The sequence below is a fragment of the Convolutriloba macropyga genome, chromosome 15 (assembly GCF_964194025.1).
Source record: "Convolutriloba macropyga chromosome 15, txConMacr16.3, whole genome shotgun sequence".
In the NCBI taxonomy this organism is placed as follows: domain Eukaryota; kingdom Metazoa; phylum Xenacoelomorpha; order Acoela; family Convolutidae; genus Convolutriloba; species Convolutriloba macropyga.
In genome coordinates this window covers 47,557,008-47,575,980 of record NC_134482.1, presented here as the reverse complement: position 1 = coordinate 47,575,980, position 18,973 = coordinate 47,557,008, and the positions used below count along the sequence as shown (strand labels likewise).

Here is an 18,973-nt window from a genome sequence, read left to right as displayed (position 1 = left end):
ATCAAAGTTTGCAAGAGAAGTTACGAGCCCAAGGCACCGATGTGACGCTCAACATAGCTGGCATACACGGAACGAAGGATCTGAAGACAGAAAAGGTTTCTCTAAAAATAAAGGGAGTACATTCAAAGGTGCATTCAATCGAAGCGTTTGCACACCCGTCAATCTCTTTGGGAAACACAAACTATAACTACAACAAGCTGAAGCAAAGCTTCAAACACTTGAGTGTTTTACCCAACAAAAGCTTCAACTTGATGGAAGTAGGCATCATCCTCGGTCAAGATGCTTATGAGCTACAACGCCCATTGGACTATAAGATAGGAACACGAAGTGAACCTTTCGCCGTTCTAACAGAGCTAGGATGGGTAGTCAGTGGACCCATGACGGGCAAAAGAAGACAAAATGTTTGTCATTTCGCCTTCACAGAAGATGTGAAATTGGCTGAGAATATCCAAACCTGGTGGGACATAAAAACCTATGCTTCCAAAATCAACGTCGTCAGTCAGTCAAAAAAGGAACTGCAGGCACAAAAGATGCTAGAGAGTACGACAAAGTTCACAGGCGAGCGGTACGAAGTGGGAATGCTGTGGAGTGAACCAGAGCCAAACCTACCGAACAACTACAGCTCAGCCTTGGGTCAGCTTTACTCACTGGAGCGAAGATTCCAAAGGGACCCAAACCTGAAGAATTTGTATCAACAGTCAATAGATACAGACGTAGAAAAGGGATTCGTAAAGATATTGCACGAGTCCGAAGTGAAAGGCACCTTCGGGAAAGAATGGTATTTGCCACACCATCCAGTGCTAAACCCGAACAAGCCTGCCAAAGTAAGACGTGTTTGCAATGCCGCATCCAAGTACAAAGAAGTATGCCTGAATGATAAGCTACTAGCAGGACCTGATCTGCTACATGGGTTGATTGGAACAATATTCAGATTCCGTGAAGGACCAATAGCCCTGATAGCTGACATCGAATCGATGTTTCTACAAGTGCAAGTTCCCGAACAGGATAGAAGTTGCTTGAGATTCTTATGGCGTTCAAGAACAAACGAACCTGTTCAGATATACGAACATCAGCGTCATGTTTTTGGAGCTAAGAGTTCTCCAACTTGTGCAAACTATGCTCTCAACCAAGTGGGACTGGATAACGAAAAGGAGTATCCGATTGCAGCGAAGGCAATACAAAACAACTTCTACATGGACGATTTCATCAAATCAGTAGAAACCCCGGAAGAAGCAATTGAAGTTTTCAACCAACTACAACCTCTTCTCTCACAACATGGATTTGAACTGAAGAAGTGGATAAGCAACAATGATGCGGTTACAAAAGCAATCCCAGAAGACTTGAAGTCAATCAGCAACACAAAGCACGTCGAAGTGGAGCCCAATACGGAGGGATCTTCAGTGCTAGGACTACAATGGACCGTTACTGATGATAGCCTTCAAGTATGCAGAGGTACAAACAAGGAAGTTGAAGCACCTATAACCCAGAGGAAGATTCTGTCACTGGTATCTTCAGTATTCGACCCGATCGGATTGTTTGCTCCGTTCAGTGTTAATATGAGACGACTTCTGAAAGGCATCTGGACTAAGAATGGACAACATTGGGACAACGAAGTGGAGCCCAGTGAAGAGGTAGAATTCCTGAGATGGAAAGAACAACTTCCAATAGTGGCTGAGACAAGCATCGATAGAAGGTACTTCAACAGAGAGAGGGATAAAGCCGAACTTCATGTGTTTGCTGACGCATCTGAAGACACGATGTGTGCAGTGGCTTATCTACGCTCGCAACCAAAAGAATACTCAGCTGACTTAGCATTTGTCATTGGAAAATGCAGAGTAGCACCGATGAGGCATCTTTCAATACCCCGACTGGAATTGCAAGCGGCAGTCATGGCAGTAAGGTTGAAAGAACAGATAGTCAAGGAACATGAAATGAAGATAAATAGTTGCAGTTTTTGGTCAGACTCTAGTTGCAGTTTTTTGGTATTGCAGTGGATACACAGTTCCCATCGTAAACAACAAGTGTTTGTGGCCAATCGAGTGGCTGAGATACTAGATACAACTGATGTTTCACAGTGGAAACATGTAAGCGGTATCAACAACCCAGCGGACATTGGCACCAGAGCAATCAACATTGAGGAACTCAAGAGAAGTGAGTGGCTCACTGGGCCGGCCTGGTTGAAACAACCAGAAAGCGAATGGCCACAGCAAGTGAACCTCATATTTGCCTCTGATGAAGAGAATATACCCTCGTCAGTCTTCATGATACAGGCTGAAGAGAAGAAAGCTGTTATCCAGTGGGAACGATTCAGTAACTTCAACAGACTAGTAAATACAGTGGTATACGTACAGCGAGCATTGAACAAACACAGACCAGCAACACTCATAGTTAGCATTGAAGAGAGAGAAAAAGCAAAAGCAACGATCTTCAAACTACTACAGCAAGAACAGTTTGGTGAAGAGATGAAATCTCTCAAAGCTGAAAAGGAAATTCCAAAAGGCAGCAAAATCCTACAATTCTCACCCTTCTTAGATGAAGAAGGATTTATTCGAGCCAAAGGCAGAATAGGCAAGAGCCAATTGGACTTCAATGCAAAGCATCCAATTTTGCTACATTGGAAACATCACGCGGTTGAATTATTCTTGCGAAACGAGCACAAGGACAATCAACACGAGGGCACTGAGCATGTAAGAAACATTGTTCAGCAGAAGATGTGGATCCTAGGCATACGGAACGCCTTAAGATCAATCAAGAACAAGTGCATTACCTGCAGAAAAGGCAGATCACAAACGATAGCACCAGTAATGGCAGATCTACCCGAAGAGCGGTTAGATGCTTCAACAGCCTTTACAAATGTTGGAGTCGACTACTTCGGCCCTTTCATTGTGAAGATTGGGCGAAGAAATGAAAAGCGATGGTGTTGTCTTTTCACATGTCTAACTATGAGAGCGGTGCATATAGAAGTGGTACCTAAGTTGGACTCAGACAGTTGTCTCAATGCAATAATTAGATTTATTGCCCGAAGAGGCAAGCCAAGTACAATCATCAGTGACAACGGAACAAACTTTGTTGGAGCTGAAAGAGAATTTGCAGAGTACGTTGCGGCATGGAACAAAGAAGGGATCGAAGAACATCTAATTCAACGAGGGATCAGATGGAAGTTCAACCCACCCGCAGCACCTCACTTTGGAGGAGTATGGGAGCGGTTGTTGAGAAGTTGCAAGAAAGCAATGTATGCAGTGTTGGGGAACAGATCAGTCACCGAGGACGTTCTTCCAACAACAATGTGCATCGTTGAGCAGACTTTGAATGCGAGACCTTTGACTCCAGTCAGTTCAGATGTTAACGACCTAGAAGCATTGACCCCCAATCACTTCTTGCTTGGCAACAGGAACGTTTGCTTACCCTATCTGCCATGCGCGGAAGAATTTGTTGATCATCGGAAGCTCTTTCGACAAACTCAAGCCTATGCAAATCTCATATGGGACAGATTTCGTAAAGAATATCTGCCAACTCTGAATAATCGGCAAAAATGGCGATCTACGGCGAACGAAACCCTTAAAGAAGGCGATCTCGTTTGGTTGATCGAAGACAGCGATAAGCGTGGATATTACAATCTAGGTCGAGTTGCGGAGACCATCGATGGGTCTGACGGTGAGATTCGGTCAGCTATAGTTCGAACGAACGACGGAGTGTACAAGAGACCAGTAGTGAAGCTCGCCCCAGTACTACCTGGAAAAGATGTTTTCGCGATGGAAAACAGGGCCAGCGATATTGCGGCTGAGCTTAACAACTCAGAAATCAAATTGAATAGCGCTTCAAGGTCATTTCAAGCCTTAAAGCTAGAATAGCACGACAAGCGAAAATTAATGCTACATTCTATCGAAGCCAAACGGATTTGTTCATTTTGTTCAACATTTATATTTAGCAACTATTATTAGTACACAATCGTCATTCATGAAGTCAAACTATAACTCAAACTTGAACTACCTAAACAACCAGCAAAACAATACTACGACTTAACAGTATTGCATCAGATTCTTTGCGATTGGATTGCGAATCGACCTGTTATTGATACAGAATATTCGACAAAAGTTCTACATGGTTAACAGATTTCCCATGACATCAAATTTACACTGAAAAAGTGACGTTATGGAAAAGTGTTCACATTCTGTCGACATCATTATCTACAACCAATCAACAGTTGAATTTGACACGTAAATCTACGTGACTAGCAGCATAAAATGAGCTTGAAAAACTACCAAAAATCAGAAGAAACTTGCAATTTTGGTGATATTAAACTGACATACAGTGCGTATTGAAGCACACTTTCTTGAGCGGTAAATTACTTGTTATCGTGTCTTGATTCTGTAGATCATATTTTTGATTGTACAGCCTAACTTTAACTCTGACTTATTGAAAATAGAATTGACTTTGGAATTCTCAAATTTTCACATTGCGGAACGAAGTTCTAATAAGTAGAGTTACAGAGCAGTTAAACTGTTCGTTCTTGTTTCATTCATTTACCAATTGCCTAGGCTGATTCCAGTTAGTTGATCGGTAGATCTGAGAACTTGGTTACAAAGATATACAAAACTTTGTATTTCGCCCATGTATTAAGATTGGGTATAAAATATAAAAGGTAGCCCCACCAACGCAGTTTACCCAGCGTTGTTTATTCTTACATCAGATAGTAGGCCTACCTAACGCTCATAACCCTGTGAAATTTTATCTCACTAGCATTTGTGGTTAAGGAGATATCATTGAAAAAATCTAATTTGAGACTATTTGGTTAGTTGAAATTTTGGACTTTTGCTTAGTTGAAGCAAAGTTATTTGTTATTCGGCAAAGCTGAACAAGCAGTTATTTGACATTATTGAATATCAAGTAATGCAACGGAATTCTACAGTATAGCGGATAATACAGTTCACAAAAGTTAACTGCAAAAATACAATATCCGGACAGATTTGAAACCGCTGAAACGAACTGGGCGGTGTAAAGTTTTCCTTGACTTTGATAGGAGAGCAGCCGTTACAAAAATAGCTCAAGATTGCATTTAAAACACTCATTTATGGTTCATGAATTCGGAAAGTCTCCTAGCCGTACTATACACAAGAAATATAGCAAAAAAATTAAGAAACTGCTCCGAAAAAGACGCAGGTGATCAAAATATTTTGCTCGCTTTGCAAAAATTATTCACAACTATATTTCTCGCTATCAAAAACGCAATATGAAAATCACTCGATCTTCTCTTCAATTCGTTCAGTCGTTTGACCTAATTAGTTCACGTGCGGCATTGACTTTAACATCCTTTTTCAAATACACTCCAGGAAAATTAGTGATAAAAAAAAGACGTTTGCTCGACCAATACTCCTTTTCGCGTCAAACTGAGCCCCCCTGACAATCCAATTCTTGGATTGTTAGAAAACAGCGCCCCAATATAATTCAAAGTTTTTGAATTGTAAAAGATCAATGAAAGGCCAATAACAGTCTGAGCTATCGCTTTGCGGCTATAAATAAAAAACACTTCAAGTCTACTTTAAAAAGTTAGTCGAAAGATTTAAAAAAAAACGAAACAAATGTAATGAGATGGCGGATCAAAATATATGGCGCAAAAAAGTTTTGATCTTTCCATTTTAGACAAATCTCCTCTCAACATTAAAGTTTCATAGAGAGCATACTCGCATTGTCAAGGAATTGTCGGTCGAAATCCTTCAAAAAATTTAAAAATTTACGAGGATGTCAAATTATAGAATATATCCAGAATAAGCATTAGATTGTTTACACATGGTTAAAAAATTGTTCACGGGCGGGAGGCAACAGCTCCAAATTAATGATCTTTTATTTTTAAACTATTTCATGATATATCAATTTCCGCAATATGTTCACAAGTTTGTACCCTAAATAACATTTAAACCAATTCAAAATGTGAGTGTTATAACCCTTAATAACCCAAACCAACTTTAATCATGCGTGCGATCTACCTTCAAACAAAACCCATTTATTTACCCAATCTTTGACAAAGGTGCAAATCGTACAAACTACAAGCCATACAAGTTCCACGAACTTACAAGACTCAAATCAATTCTCTTTGAAATTGGATCTTGGCAACTTAGTTGGGTAGTCTTAACTACAAGAGAATACAACTGTTTGTAATTAATGAACTTGCTGTTTTGAGTTAACTAGACAACTTTTAAAACCAAGTCAACAACCTAATATGGTTGCAGGGATTTCGATATATCCAGCAAAATAGTGCAACGATTTTGGGGGTTGGGTAATTATTATTGTCACGTGAATTTGAGGAAGTTTCTAACTTGAACTTCTTGAATAAAGTAAAAATATAGCTGAACAATGCTGGAGATAATCATAAGATAAAAATAAAATATTATTTGCCAAATATGAGAGTACGAGATAAAAACTTTAACTTGATCAGCAACTTTTATGACCATCAAAATTTCTCGAAACAACTATACATAATTCTCTAATAATTTTAAAATCGGTTCAAAACATCAAAACATTCACTCCCAAACCTCAATTCAAACAAATTTTGAATACTTCAGAGATTGGGGGACTCGCAAAAAGAAGAGTCTGATAAAAAAAAACACAGTAGACATTTCCTGTACAAAAGTATCGACATTTTTAAAAAAATATATGCAATACAGAGAGAAAGTACGGGAACATCTATAGAATTTTATTCAAAAAGCAATGTTTTGCAAAAAAAGCAACGATTAAAAGCTTTGTAATTTTGTTTGCTCTCGGCAGCAAAGAAATGATAAATGTCGCAAGATTGTAGAAAGAATAAATGCCGTGAGGGTAGAAGGGTTAGCCTACAATTGTCTCCAACAACGCCCCCCCCCCCCAGCAAAAAAAAACAGACCAAAGCAAAACAACTTAGTTGAAAGGAAAATATTGAAAAAAAGGAAAATAATAAAAAAAGAAGACTAATTAGAAAAAGCAGTTTTTCTAGAAAAACACAAGTGAAAACAAATGTCTCCTATCTCTTTTGGTGCTGAATTTATCGACCTGTTTTAATCTCATTCACGGATTGAGACAAAAACTGATGCTTATAACACACTCATTAAGCATCGCTACCAGGGCTGAGATTACTAATTTAGATATATCCGATTTCATTTACGAAAATGAATTTTAGTCACCCGTACCTAACGCTAAGGAAAATTCAGTCCAAAATCAGAACAAAATTCAGATTGTTATCAGTATTGATTTACAGTCTGATTCAGGTCACATTTTCTCTATTTCAGACTCTGAATCAGGCTCTGAATCAGAACCTGATCTAAAACTCTGGGGGGGGGGGATCTAACCCTCTGGGGGGGGGGGGGGGGGGGCACAAACGGAGAAGATCGCGTTTTTTTAATTAACTGTAAAATCGAGAAAAGTAAAAACCTGAGATAGGGCACTGGGTATAATCTCTTCAGCATATTTGTCCAATTGATGAAGTGACGCGAACCTCGTGTTGTTTAACTTAGAACTCTTTATTTTGTTCATGTTGCATATGGAAATAGCAGGGAATGCCAATGTTCTAGAATCTTCCATTTGGGTTACAACTGAGACGGGCCAGGCGAAGAAGTCAATGAGGAGGTTGCATGTCTGCCAGGTGAAGCCGGAGAAAGAACCCAGCACCAGGATTATCCAGAGCACCCTTCTGTAGTCGGAAGACACCTGAAACAATCAGTGTCAAGGTCTGCGTCAATTTTCAGACTTTTAAAAACGCTGGATGATTGGGTGGTTTGGGGGGGGGGAGGTGTACTATTAGCAAAATACGCTTATCATGGTCCTTTCGAAGTTAATCAACAACTCGTCATCGCCTCAGAGCTTGATATCATCAGGATGGCAATAAAAATGCGAGGAATAATAATGATCTTATTATTACTACTCGATTGTTATCGCCATCTAGGGGTTTTTAAGGTCCAATATGAGTAATGGGTGTTGAATAACTTAAAGGACGCTATAAAAAGCCTCTGCTAATGTTTTTAATCAAATCTTTTTGCAATTACCCCCGGGTTTTTGCATAACTTATACCACCTGCAATTTATTAAAATATAAATTTTCTCCACTGTTTTCTGGCCACTCTTCATTTAGCGACATTGACGAGAAAGATGCGTGATAAAACTTCGCGGTCTATTCATTTACATATATATTTATACCCCATATTTACATCACCCTCTCGTACTTATCCGAGTGTTCGGTTGGGTTGGTTTTCGGCACACCTTTTCAGCTCCCTAACTTAAAACAAGGAGGCTCGGTAATGTGCGTACACACATAAAGTTCCGACCCCGCTCATCCACAGTCTTGACTTAATTGGCTACCAAATGATGAAGAGATCAAAAACATACATATCGTTCAATAAACAACCAATGGAACACAATAATGCCACGCTAGAGGACCGACAAACGAAGTTGATAATAGGACTACTAGAAAGGACAATAATGAATATCAAATGAACATTATTTACGACCAAAACTCCATGTCTATAATAAATAAAATCAAAACAAAATCAAACTCGCATCAGATAAAACCTAAACAAAAAAATTCGACCTATACTTCAATAGAAAAGATATGGAACCTGTCGTCAATGAGACTGGTTAACAGGTCGACAAGAAAGAGCAAAGAGGTGCGAAGTTCAAAAATTCGTCCCTATTTTTGAAAACAATCAATTTCACTTAAATTTACAATTAATTTCTTTTACATCAATTAATGTTATTAATGTTATTGATATTTAATATTTATTAATATATAATGTTATTAATGTCATGAGATATCAAAAGAAATCCATAAAATGTTTATTTATATCTCCATGGGTAGCAACTGAAACATGTCATTATCAAATGTTCAATAGCGCAAACTTTGAAAGCTAATGGGACCTACAATTATTGTTATATACTAAAAAATAACAAAAAATCCTATAAAATGTACAAATACAAAAAATCTCAAATATTTTATGAAATCTCGCAGTAAGAGTAGTAACAAAGCCAAGAAACAAATGTTTGAAGCGAAAACCAATATAGACATGAACCAAAAACTCACTGGCAACGGGTTGTGACCTGTGTTTACAGAAACTGAGCTAAAAATTGCCCCAAAAAACTATTTACAAGAATGACGAAGCTCAAAAACCCAAATATGATTTTGAAAACAAATATTTTCAAAATTCATAACAGACTTAAAATTTCAACAAAAAGCGATGCTTGAAGCTGAAAGACATCAGAAATTCAATTGGGCCTGGTAATAATGAGAATAAGTCAAGACCTTGCAAAACAACAAATATATAAAGAAGCAAAAACTTCAAACAATTTTACGAGAGCACACTGTTCAAGGCACAATAATTTTAAGATAGAACACGCAAGATCAGTAACTGGTCACCTTCTGCTCATCTTAACATCATAAAGACTTCCTTATAAAAGGACTACGTAGACATGACATCAACAAGAAACCCGAAAAATGAACAGTGAAGTAATCTCGAAAATTCTTTATGAAATTATTAGTTGCAGCAATCAGTCACAACCCATAACCAAGCTCGAAAAAATGTTTGAACAAACAAAAGTATTTTTAAACTAGTAATTAGTGAAATTGAGTTACATGGTTACGAAAATGAAAGCGAAAGGGATACAGTTGAAAAAAATCTTTTTAAAAAACTCAATTTGAAAGTCATTAAAACAAACAGCTATAAAATCAAATCTTTAACTAGGTTCAATTAAACGTCTTGGGAAAGCAATTGAGACTTATCGTTATCAGTTATACATCGTACAACAACAGAAAGAACCGCAAACATAGGCAAAGACAAAAAACTATAAAATTTAGCGAGACAACTTTGTTTCAGCCCAAAAAGCATAAACTTTATAACAAAAACAATTAACATATTCAGATAAGCCTTTCTCAACGTTTTGCATTTTCTCTGCTATACTTTCCTTCAAATGGACTTGTCAATATTGTGATAATTTGACAAAGAAACAAATTGAACTAAAAAAATTTGAATCATGCTCAAAAATTTTAAAAAAAATTGAAAACGTAAAGTTCAAAAATTAACCGATAATTTATTTAAACAAATATATTCAAAGTCATAACAGACATTAGATAACAACTGAAAGAATTCTTTAGGTACATTTATACCTCCTAAAAATAATTGGATCATTGATTGGGGACAATAAGTCTTTGGGCTACAGAAAAGATAACAAAAGAACGCAAAACTCAAGAAGTCCATAAACTTTTTACGAAAACAATTAGTCAGAGCCATGAAAACCATGACCAAAAAACTGAAATCATAATACAATATCGTTGGGCCTCATTAATTATACATAGTATTTGTCATTAATTGAGCCCGGATTTGCAATTCTTGTCAGTAATTTACAAGAAAAACATTTACATAGAGGAAATATTTTGAAAAAAAATTCGCGCCCCATTAAAATCTAAAAAAAATTTACCGGAAGGGTCCATGGCATGATCAAGATCAACTAATGATTTGCTGCCTGTCTATAAAAATACTCCTTTGTTCAAATAATTACGAAATAGACCAATGATTAAACAAAATTTTACAGTTTGTCAGAATTAAAAATTCATTTTGTTTAATTATCGAGCTTAAATTTGCAAAAAACTGGCACAATTATAATTCCAGCATACTCTCAAAGACAGCGGCAGTACAACTAACTCGCTTGCAAGATTAAAAAGATTTCAACCCTAGTTTTAAGGTATCTACTTCCAGCAAATTTAAAGCAAGGCTAAGAAAAGCAAAATTGATGTCGAAAAAGTCTGGTTTTTGAAAAATTTAGCATAAATGCCAGCCAAAAAACTCGGATCGAACAATTCAATAACCCTATTGTATCGTTAGAGATAAAATGAATAACACTACAGTTGACAATTTGAACAAATTTGAGCAAAGTTGACGAAAATTAGGTAAAAAATACCGAAATTGTGAATAAAAACACCTGCATTACGTCTAATTTTCACAAAACTTTAAACTTCGATAACTCCCTATTAAAAACAAAAAATGAAAAAATCTTTTCAGTTCCATATTGTACGCTGGACGGGCTTTTCAATTATTTCACTCACAACTCTCTACGATGATTACATCGTTTGGCCAAGTTTGTCTGAACAAAAAAACCCATTTGGGTATATAGTTCCTCCCCCACTGAAGTCGGTCGGAACAAATATGTTTCAAAAACCCTTTTTTCGAGAGGCCTTTTTCAAAAACCCTTTTTTCGAGAGGCCTTTTTTCAAAAACCCTTTTTTCAAAGTGCGAGAAAACTGACACGTAGGCACACCACGTTCTACGTCATATCACCTCACATTTTATGATGTCATTAGACTCTGAGACAATCAAAGTGCGCGAAAGGAGCTCGCAAAGTATCCTAACAGTGTATTTAACTCTCCACCAATCACAAGAGGCTTCACTTCAGTTCTAAAAAAAGTCTTGGCTTCTTAGATGTACACTTCATTCCTAAAAAACCTTGAATTTTTCTCACAATAGCAAAAAAGTGTTTCTCTGTTGGTATCAGGATGTTTATGTGCTCTGGGTTTCATCTTCAAACGGCTTGCAAGTCACAAAAGTTTTTTTTAGTATGGACATGAACGCCCAAAATTCTGATTAAGAATTCACGAAATTTTTCGTGAATTGATGTTCAGATTTTAGTGCGTTCAGGTTCAGACTTTTTTCGTTCATATGATTTTCCTGTGTTCATGTTATAAAAAAGTAGCACTCGAGCGACAAAAAAGTTTTATTCCTACTAAGCTAGAGAGCTAGGTGTGTGCGTGCGTGTGTGAGTGTGTGTGTGTGTGTGTGAGTGTTGTGTGTGTGTGTGTGTGTGTGTGTGTGTGTGTTTGTGTGTGTGTATGTGTCTGTGTTTGAGTGTGTGTGTATATATATACATATATGTATATATATATATATATGTGTGTGTGTGTGTGTGTGTGTGTGTGTGTGTGTGTGTGTGTGTTTTTGTTTGTGTGTGTGTGTGTGTGTGTGTGTGTGTGTGTGTGTGTGTGTGTGTGTGTTTTGTGTGTGTGTGTGTGTGTGTGTGTGCGTGCGTGCGTGTGTGTGTGTGTGTGTGTGTGTGTGTGTGTGTGTGCGTGTGTGTGTGGTGCGGTGTGCGTGTGTGTGTGTGTTGTGTTTTGTTTGTTGGGAGGAGCGGTATAACAAAACAGATGTTTGATTTACTTCGGCGTACACTATTACTCAACTGAAATCACCTGAACTCTACCAACCTTGGCAGCTCTGGCGACCCCGTGGACGAGAGAGGTTTCTTGGAAGAAGAGGCGAGTGAGAGTCGTGCAATCATCTGAGGAGTCAAGGTGCATCATCCTTCTCAGGTGTTTCTCCTCCTCTTGCTGAACAAAAAAATCATTCCATTCAATAATCCCAGGCTTAAAAAAGCTCAGCTTTGGTCCAATAATTGTCACTCAGCACCTCAGATCCATCGGGGGGGGGGACTGAAGTGCGTTGGGATCTATGCGAATTAGCTTCCTAACCAGTGAAGCAAAAACTTGATGTTTTCATAGCAAATGCCCTATCCAGATCTTGGCAACATTTAAAATTGCAAAAAATTTTTAATTAAATTGCTCGAGTTTGAAAACATAAGGTCTGACAAGCACTTCTGAAATTTTATCAAAAATGTCGTAAGACGATAGATTTCTGAGACTTTATTGATTCTGATTTTTAAATAGGCATTCGATTTTTGCAGGCCCGGGGGTAAACAATGTAGGGTGATTAGAGTTTTAGTTTTGTCTATTTCTTTTCTAAAATTTCACTCAATTTTTCATTTGAACCATTTTCGTCCTTAAATTCTCACTTTTCACAATCTTTGCACAAAGTTTACTATACTCGTTTCAAACCAAACCCTCAAAAATGAGAGAAACGAGAAACGTTCAAAAATGGGAAACGCTCAAAAATTAATTGCATTAAAGAAAAATTTACAGTTGATATATTTCGGTCCAGTATTTGTTACTTTCTCAGTCTTTTGTTCTGTTCTCAAAAACAGTTCACTTTTCTGAAATACTTTAGTAAGACATAGTATCATGAACAATTGGCCTTTTATTAAAGCAATAATGAGTTTTTTGTTAATTTCGCTTAAGAATATCAAATTTTTGTGCTCTGTGTTTGACACATAATGATCAAACGAAACAATTTTGTTCCGTATAAAAAGACTTGTAATGTTGATACTGTTTGAGTCTATAATTTTTGAAATTTTCTTTTACAGAAACCTCCAATAAGCTAAGCCACGTGTACATGAACACATACTTGACACAGCTTGAAAAAGTAATCTCAGCTGGCGAGATAAGGTTGAAGTAATGGTTAAGCGACTCTGCTTGAAGTCACTGAGAACTTCTGGCGTTTATCGAGAACCATGCTTAAAACACGAAAACGCGCACGTTTTAAAAAACGAAAGTCAACGAAATTCAACTTCTGGCTAAGTAGCAACTTCTGGCATTTTTACTTCTGGCACTGCAGACTTTCGGCATTTTAAAATGTGCACGTGAGTGTTTTAAATAACAAGAAAGAAACAAAACGGACTAGCGTCAGCTAATTGCTCTCAAAGGACTGGCAAACAGGGCTTAGGGAGGACAGCTTTTGTTTAACTGAGAGAGGGAGTTCTGATAGCAGGGCTTTTTTGAGAGGGGTGAAGCAAAAGTTTAGAGCTGGGCTGGGTTAGAGCAGGGGAAAAATGAGCGGAACTCGGGGCTTACGGGTAAAAGAAAAATGCTGACGATTGGTTGGGCGATTGGAGAGGGGTGTGGGGTTGAATAAAAGGAGATTGAGTGAGGGGTCTAAACCACTAAATATTTCCCTCAACTTAACAGCTTGAAGTGTCTCAGCAACTTCCATGAGTAGCAAACCCAGAGACTAATCAGGCCCTAAACATCTGCTCAGCAACTCAATGCTGTTCGGGTAAAAACTGTTTGGGGAAACTTCCAAATTAAACGATAATAAACTTTATCAAATTCTTCTATTTGAAACAAGTTTTCCACAAAAATTATGATTATGAGTGTAAACTCAGTCCGCTAATTTTGCTGAATTATATGCACTATATGCATATATATATATATATATATATATATATATATATATATATATGCATATAGTGCATATAATTCAGCAAAATTAGCGGACTGAGTTTACACTCATAATCATAATTTTTGTGGAAAACTTGTTTCAAATAGAAGAATTTGATAAAGTTTATTATCGTTTAATTTGGAAGTTTTCCCCAAACAGTATATATATACCCAATGAAAAATAAACAACTTTTAACTAAGTAATGGTTTCATTGCTTAATTATAGTTTTAGTTCTCAGGATGTGTAATTTAGTATCAGAGGACTCAACCTCTGGGCCAATTGTGTTAAAGTTATTTTGAAGATCTGAATGAAAAGTAATATGGAACACTTGAAACCCCTGTTGACTGAAAACCCCTGATAAATTGTAAATTTTTCAAGAACAGCAAAAGCGCTGAAAAAGCAAGACGTGCTGTTTAGTTAGAATCTAGGACAAGAAACCCACAGAAATAAACCCTCATTTCGAAATTGAATTTCGGGAGTGATAATTTGTTCGGTTGTGATAGTTTCATATCAAGTCTGATGGATCGCTGAGACATGACCATGGCCCGCGATCTAAAAGGAAGTGGGGGTTTTTTCCGTGGGGGTTGTTTCCGCATCCGGTTTAGTTAAGGAAAGAAAAGAGTGCCCCGCCAATTGGAAAAAAAAAGTCTTTTCATTTTAACCTTTCAGTCGAACAAAACAGGAATGAAGAAGAATTCAGGCTATAAGTCGCGAAGCAAGTCAAATGATTTTTCTAAAATTGGAAGAAAAAGAAAGAAAAACGCAAGAAACCAATTTGTTGGACATTATATCTTTCTTTTCTGAAATCCTGATTTCATTTTTCTGACCATTAAATTGTTTGAACCAACTTTCCTGTAAAGAAGAAAGATTAATTAATACTTCGTTAAGGCTAATGATAGTTCTGTAAATGAAATGTTTGAATTTTGAAATCTCTTTCCTAAATATTGGGAATTGAGTACCTTGATAGAGAGCCTGGTTATCTCATTTACCTAACGTAAAAATATAAATGAAAACTGTAACCGTGAAAAGAAAAACTGTCATGTGGTTATCCTGAAAAAAATTTTCAATATTAAAAACTATCTAAAAATATACGACAATGATTCGAACCTTAACTGTTTGAAAAACATAACAGAACACTTTTAAAGATTTACTCCCATTTTTTGTATTTAGCTGATTTTAGCTGTTATTTTTTATTATACCAAATTCAGTATAAAATATACTGTTCAGCTTGAAAATTTCACTTCAAGAAAATTTTTGTACGATGCATTACCCAAAAATCATTTTTTTCTGAAAAGAGCAAGAAAATTCCATCCACATTTTCCAGTAATTAACCATATTCGCATTTTTTAAATCAATTCTCTAAGTTTTTTCTGTAATTTGTGGTAATTTTTAGACAAATTTTGATTCTTCGGGTCCGAATTTACCATTTTTTGTGATTGCAAGCATTGACACTTTAGAGGACTTCACCATTGTTTAAATTTGTTCCAGAAAAAAAAATTATACTGTCTTTTGTTCAATACATTTTCAAAATTGTATAATCAAAGCTTCTAGATATAACTGGATACTTTTAACTCAAAACAATTTTTTAGATATAACTGGATTTAGAATGCCTAGTACTGATTTACTACTATGTATTTTTACAGGTACCAAGATACTATAAAAGGATAAGACAATTAGGGACACAATTATGAATACTGGGAATCATTTATTACCATGTTATGATTACAGGAATTTTTTAAAATACCGGGATTTTTTTATGGCTGGCAACATGGGACTACATGAGAGCTACTTTCTGTCTGTTATATTTTAAATTTCCCTATTTGTGCAAAAAAAAATGAGCAAGGGAATCGGGACGCTGGGTCACAATACTCACGGCGCCGAGCCTCCTTGCTTGTTTTCGGCTATTAAAATGAACGAATAAAAAATACTGACCTCAATTTGCTGTAACTCTGCCATCAAACTCTGAGGCCCACTGGCATTGACCAGCTTGCACCCTCCTGGGGGCTGGGGTGGCAATTTTACCCCCTCCCCATTCTCGTAACTTCTACTTTGTTCACGCGGGTGCTATTTTTCCTATTTAGTTTTTCCGAGTCAAGATGGTGCTGTTCGGCGTCTTCTAGCATCGGGTTGTAAAGCCCCGAGCCGTTCAAGTTCCGGGTTGCATCCATAGAGTTGGGTGGCAGGTCGGGTAGTAATGGCGAGTTGTTTTGGTTGTTTACTTGTTTATTTATGCAGTTACTATCGTTGTTTACACATAAACAACTGCTGCAAGAACCGTTCTGGGAAGGAGCCAGACTTCCATAATCTTCGATACCATTATTAGCCAGAACTACAGAATTTCCAAGAAGGGATTTCGGGCACGTATCCAGATATTTGGAGTTAATATCTGGAAGTGGAGGAACAATTTCTGGCTTAATTGGGTCTTTTTGCCCGCGTGTGTTTGTCCAGGGCTGGGTTGTGTGAATAATTCCGTTGGATAGGAGTAAGTTATCTCTAGGTGAACCTAAAATAAGCCCTATTTATTACACTTGTCTAACTGATAAAGTTTACTTTAACTTTATGTTATCTTAACTTGGTTCGAAGCAGGCTATATCACTTATAGGGTACAATTCTAAGTTCTGTTTCTATGAAACATATCACTCTCGCAAAAGCCCGCAAAAGCATGCAATTTTTTAAAAATTAACGGTACAAAACTTGTTATATAAAGCCCAAAAACACGTTTTTGCAAATAAATTTAAATTAAATTTGGAGCCTTTTTGCAATTTTGGTCTGTGGCTATGATTTTGAACAGCCGAATTTTGAACAGATCTGGGCTATGGAACAAACTATTTTGAAAAAACGAGAACGAAAATTTACACCTGTACCGTTCCGTGAAAATAGTTTGTGTAAACTTAAAACCTGAAAACACGGAAGCCGTGAATTATTAAAATCAATTATAAAATCTGCATATTTCGTTTTACGACGCTGAAATTGGAAATTTCCGCACATAAGCAAATATATTAAAGTTGCTCAGAAGAAAAGAAAGGCGAGCACAGATCTCTGAAACGCAACTGGGAGAACAAAACCCGGGTCGAGGTGAAAACAAAAGTGAAAACCGAGTCGAGGTCCCAGACCGAAGTGACCTCCAACCAGGCCATCTCTGAACCCACACCTGCGATCGAATCGCAAATTCTAGAAAAAAAAATTCGAACGCACGAAAACCTAGGTAATGGTCTGAACATATTTTATCTGGTTTTTTTTGGTCTGGGACAATCCGATCAAAGGTCACTTTTGTCTGAGATATTCTGAACAGAGGTCACTTGTGTCTGAGATATTCTGAACAGAGGTCACTTGTGACTGAGATATTCTGAACAGAGGTCACTTGTGACTGAGATATTCTGAACAGAGGTCACTTGTGACTGAGATATTCTGAACAGAGGTCACGATTGTGTCTGAGATTTCTACTTAGTTAACTTTCTGCTAAATAACCGTTCGGCCAGTCGATACAAGGCTTCAAAAATTCACAGATCTGGGTGAAATAAAACCAAATGATAACAAAGAGATAAATGTTTCCATTGATATTTGAACTTTCCACTCTCCTAACTGGAGGTCATTTCCAGAGGCAAGTTATAAATTTCAAGTTGACAAAACAAGACCTGCAGGTTTAAAATTAAATTCCCGCTTAGAGTTACTAAAAGTTTGACAGGTTTTATGACGAAATCTTGCTGCGTTGAACTTTAATTCGGTTTGAGGTTAATTCGGGGACAAAGTATTTACAGTCCTGGTACTGATAAAGAAGTCATTTGACTTAAACAGACGAAAAACGTCATCAAAATTGCACCGAATTACTAATTTACATGAAATCTTTAACAGTTGAGCAATCATTCTAAAACTGCACATCAAAATTCTAACATTATATTTACTGAGAAAGTAAACAAACAGTGGAAATATAATTTGGTTTACAAAACAATGTCTATCTTATTTACTCATAACTTTGGCTCTGATAAAATCTTTTGAACAAACTTCTAGAAATACAATAAAATATTCTAACTGCAAATTGTTAAGAAAACAATCATTTAGAGACTTGATTCTGAAATTTAGAGCCGTAATTTTGATTGACATTTCAAATTTTCCAAAGTTGAAGTATAAGTTTCTAGAATCTATCAAAATAGATTTCAGACAGCTGATGAAACTGAACAACAAGCTGTTATATCATTTAAAATTTGTAAGAAATTGTGCTGATCATTGTCAAAAAAAAATAATTGACAAGTAAGAGTTAAGTTAGTGCTGCCCAGGTCCCAGGCAGAAATTAAAGGGTAAAGAGTTGAGTTAAAGGGCACCAAAGTTTGATCACTTTGGTCTTGGAATGTCTGATCAGAGTTCATTTAGGCCTGGGACCTCAGCCTGAATTGTTTTACCACCTGCAAAAACTTAGAAAAAATTAAACACAATCCACGTAAAAAAAATATCTCATTAGCGACGAGAAGAGACTGTGAAAAACTATCAGATCAATTTTGAAAACGTTACGAATATTTAACTATAAAAAACGAGTTGCATTTTTTTCAGTCAAATTTAGTTAAACGTCCGAATTTGTTTATTTCACTATTATCAGTTTGAACCTCTTTGAATAAGCAAAATTGTTCAATATCAAAATCAATTTAAGTTTTTTATTCACACTAGATGCCGTAAAAAACCAAAATTGGTAAAAGTACACCTCCAGCTAGTCATTGTTTGAATTTGGATTAAATTCGATAGACAAAAAAAAACATCTAAAATATTTTCAATAAACTCCTGGATTATTTTTTCTATGAATCCATCTGCAAAGTTTGCAAAGAAGTGATGTTCAACTCAACCATTTTCTCAGTAAAATCATTTGTGAATTTTCTTGGTAAATTAGAATTGTTCAATTAAACTAAACAGTTTCTGTTGTAGCAGAGC

At 36.6% G+C, this 18,973-nt stretch overlaps 1 protein-coding gene across 1 annotated transcript in view; it reads right to left on the bottom strand.

Moving 5' to 3' along the window:
- The window catches only part of LOC142354613 (uncharacterized), a 105,499-nt gene extending 89,357 nt beyond the window's left edge, over nucleotides 1–16,142 (bottom strand). The window contains exons 1-3 of the mRNA XM_075406950.1: nucleotides 15,989–16,142; nucleotides 12,211–12,333; nucleotides 7,402–7,677 (exon numbers count right to left, since the gene is read on the bottom strand). Of these exons, the coding sequence (XP_075263065.1) occupies nucleotides 7,402–7,677; nucleotides 12,211–12,333; nucleotides 15,989–16,012 (423 nt within the window). The 5' untranslated portion in view covers nucleotides 16,013–16,142. The remainder of the gene's footprint in view (nucleotides 1–7,401; nucleotides 7,678–12,210; nucleotides 12,334–15,988) is intronic.
- Nucleotides 16,143–18,973: the final 2,831 nt, after the last annotated feature.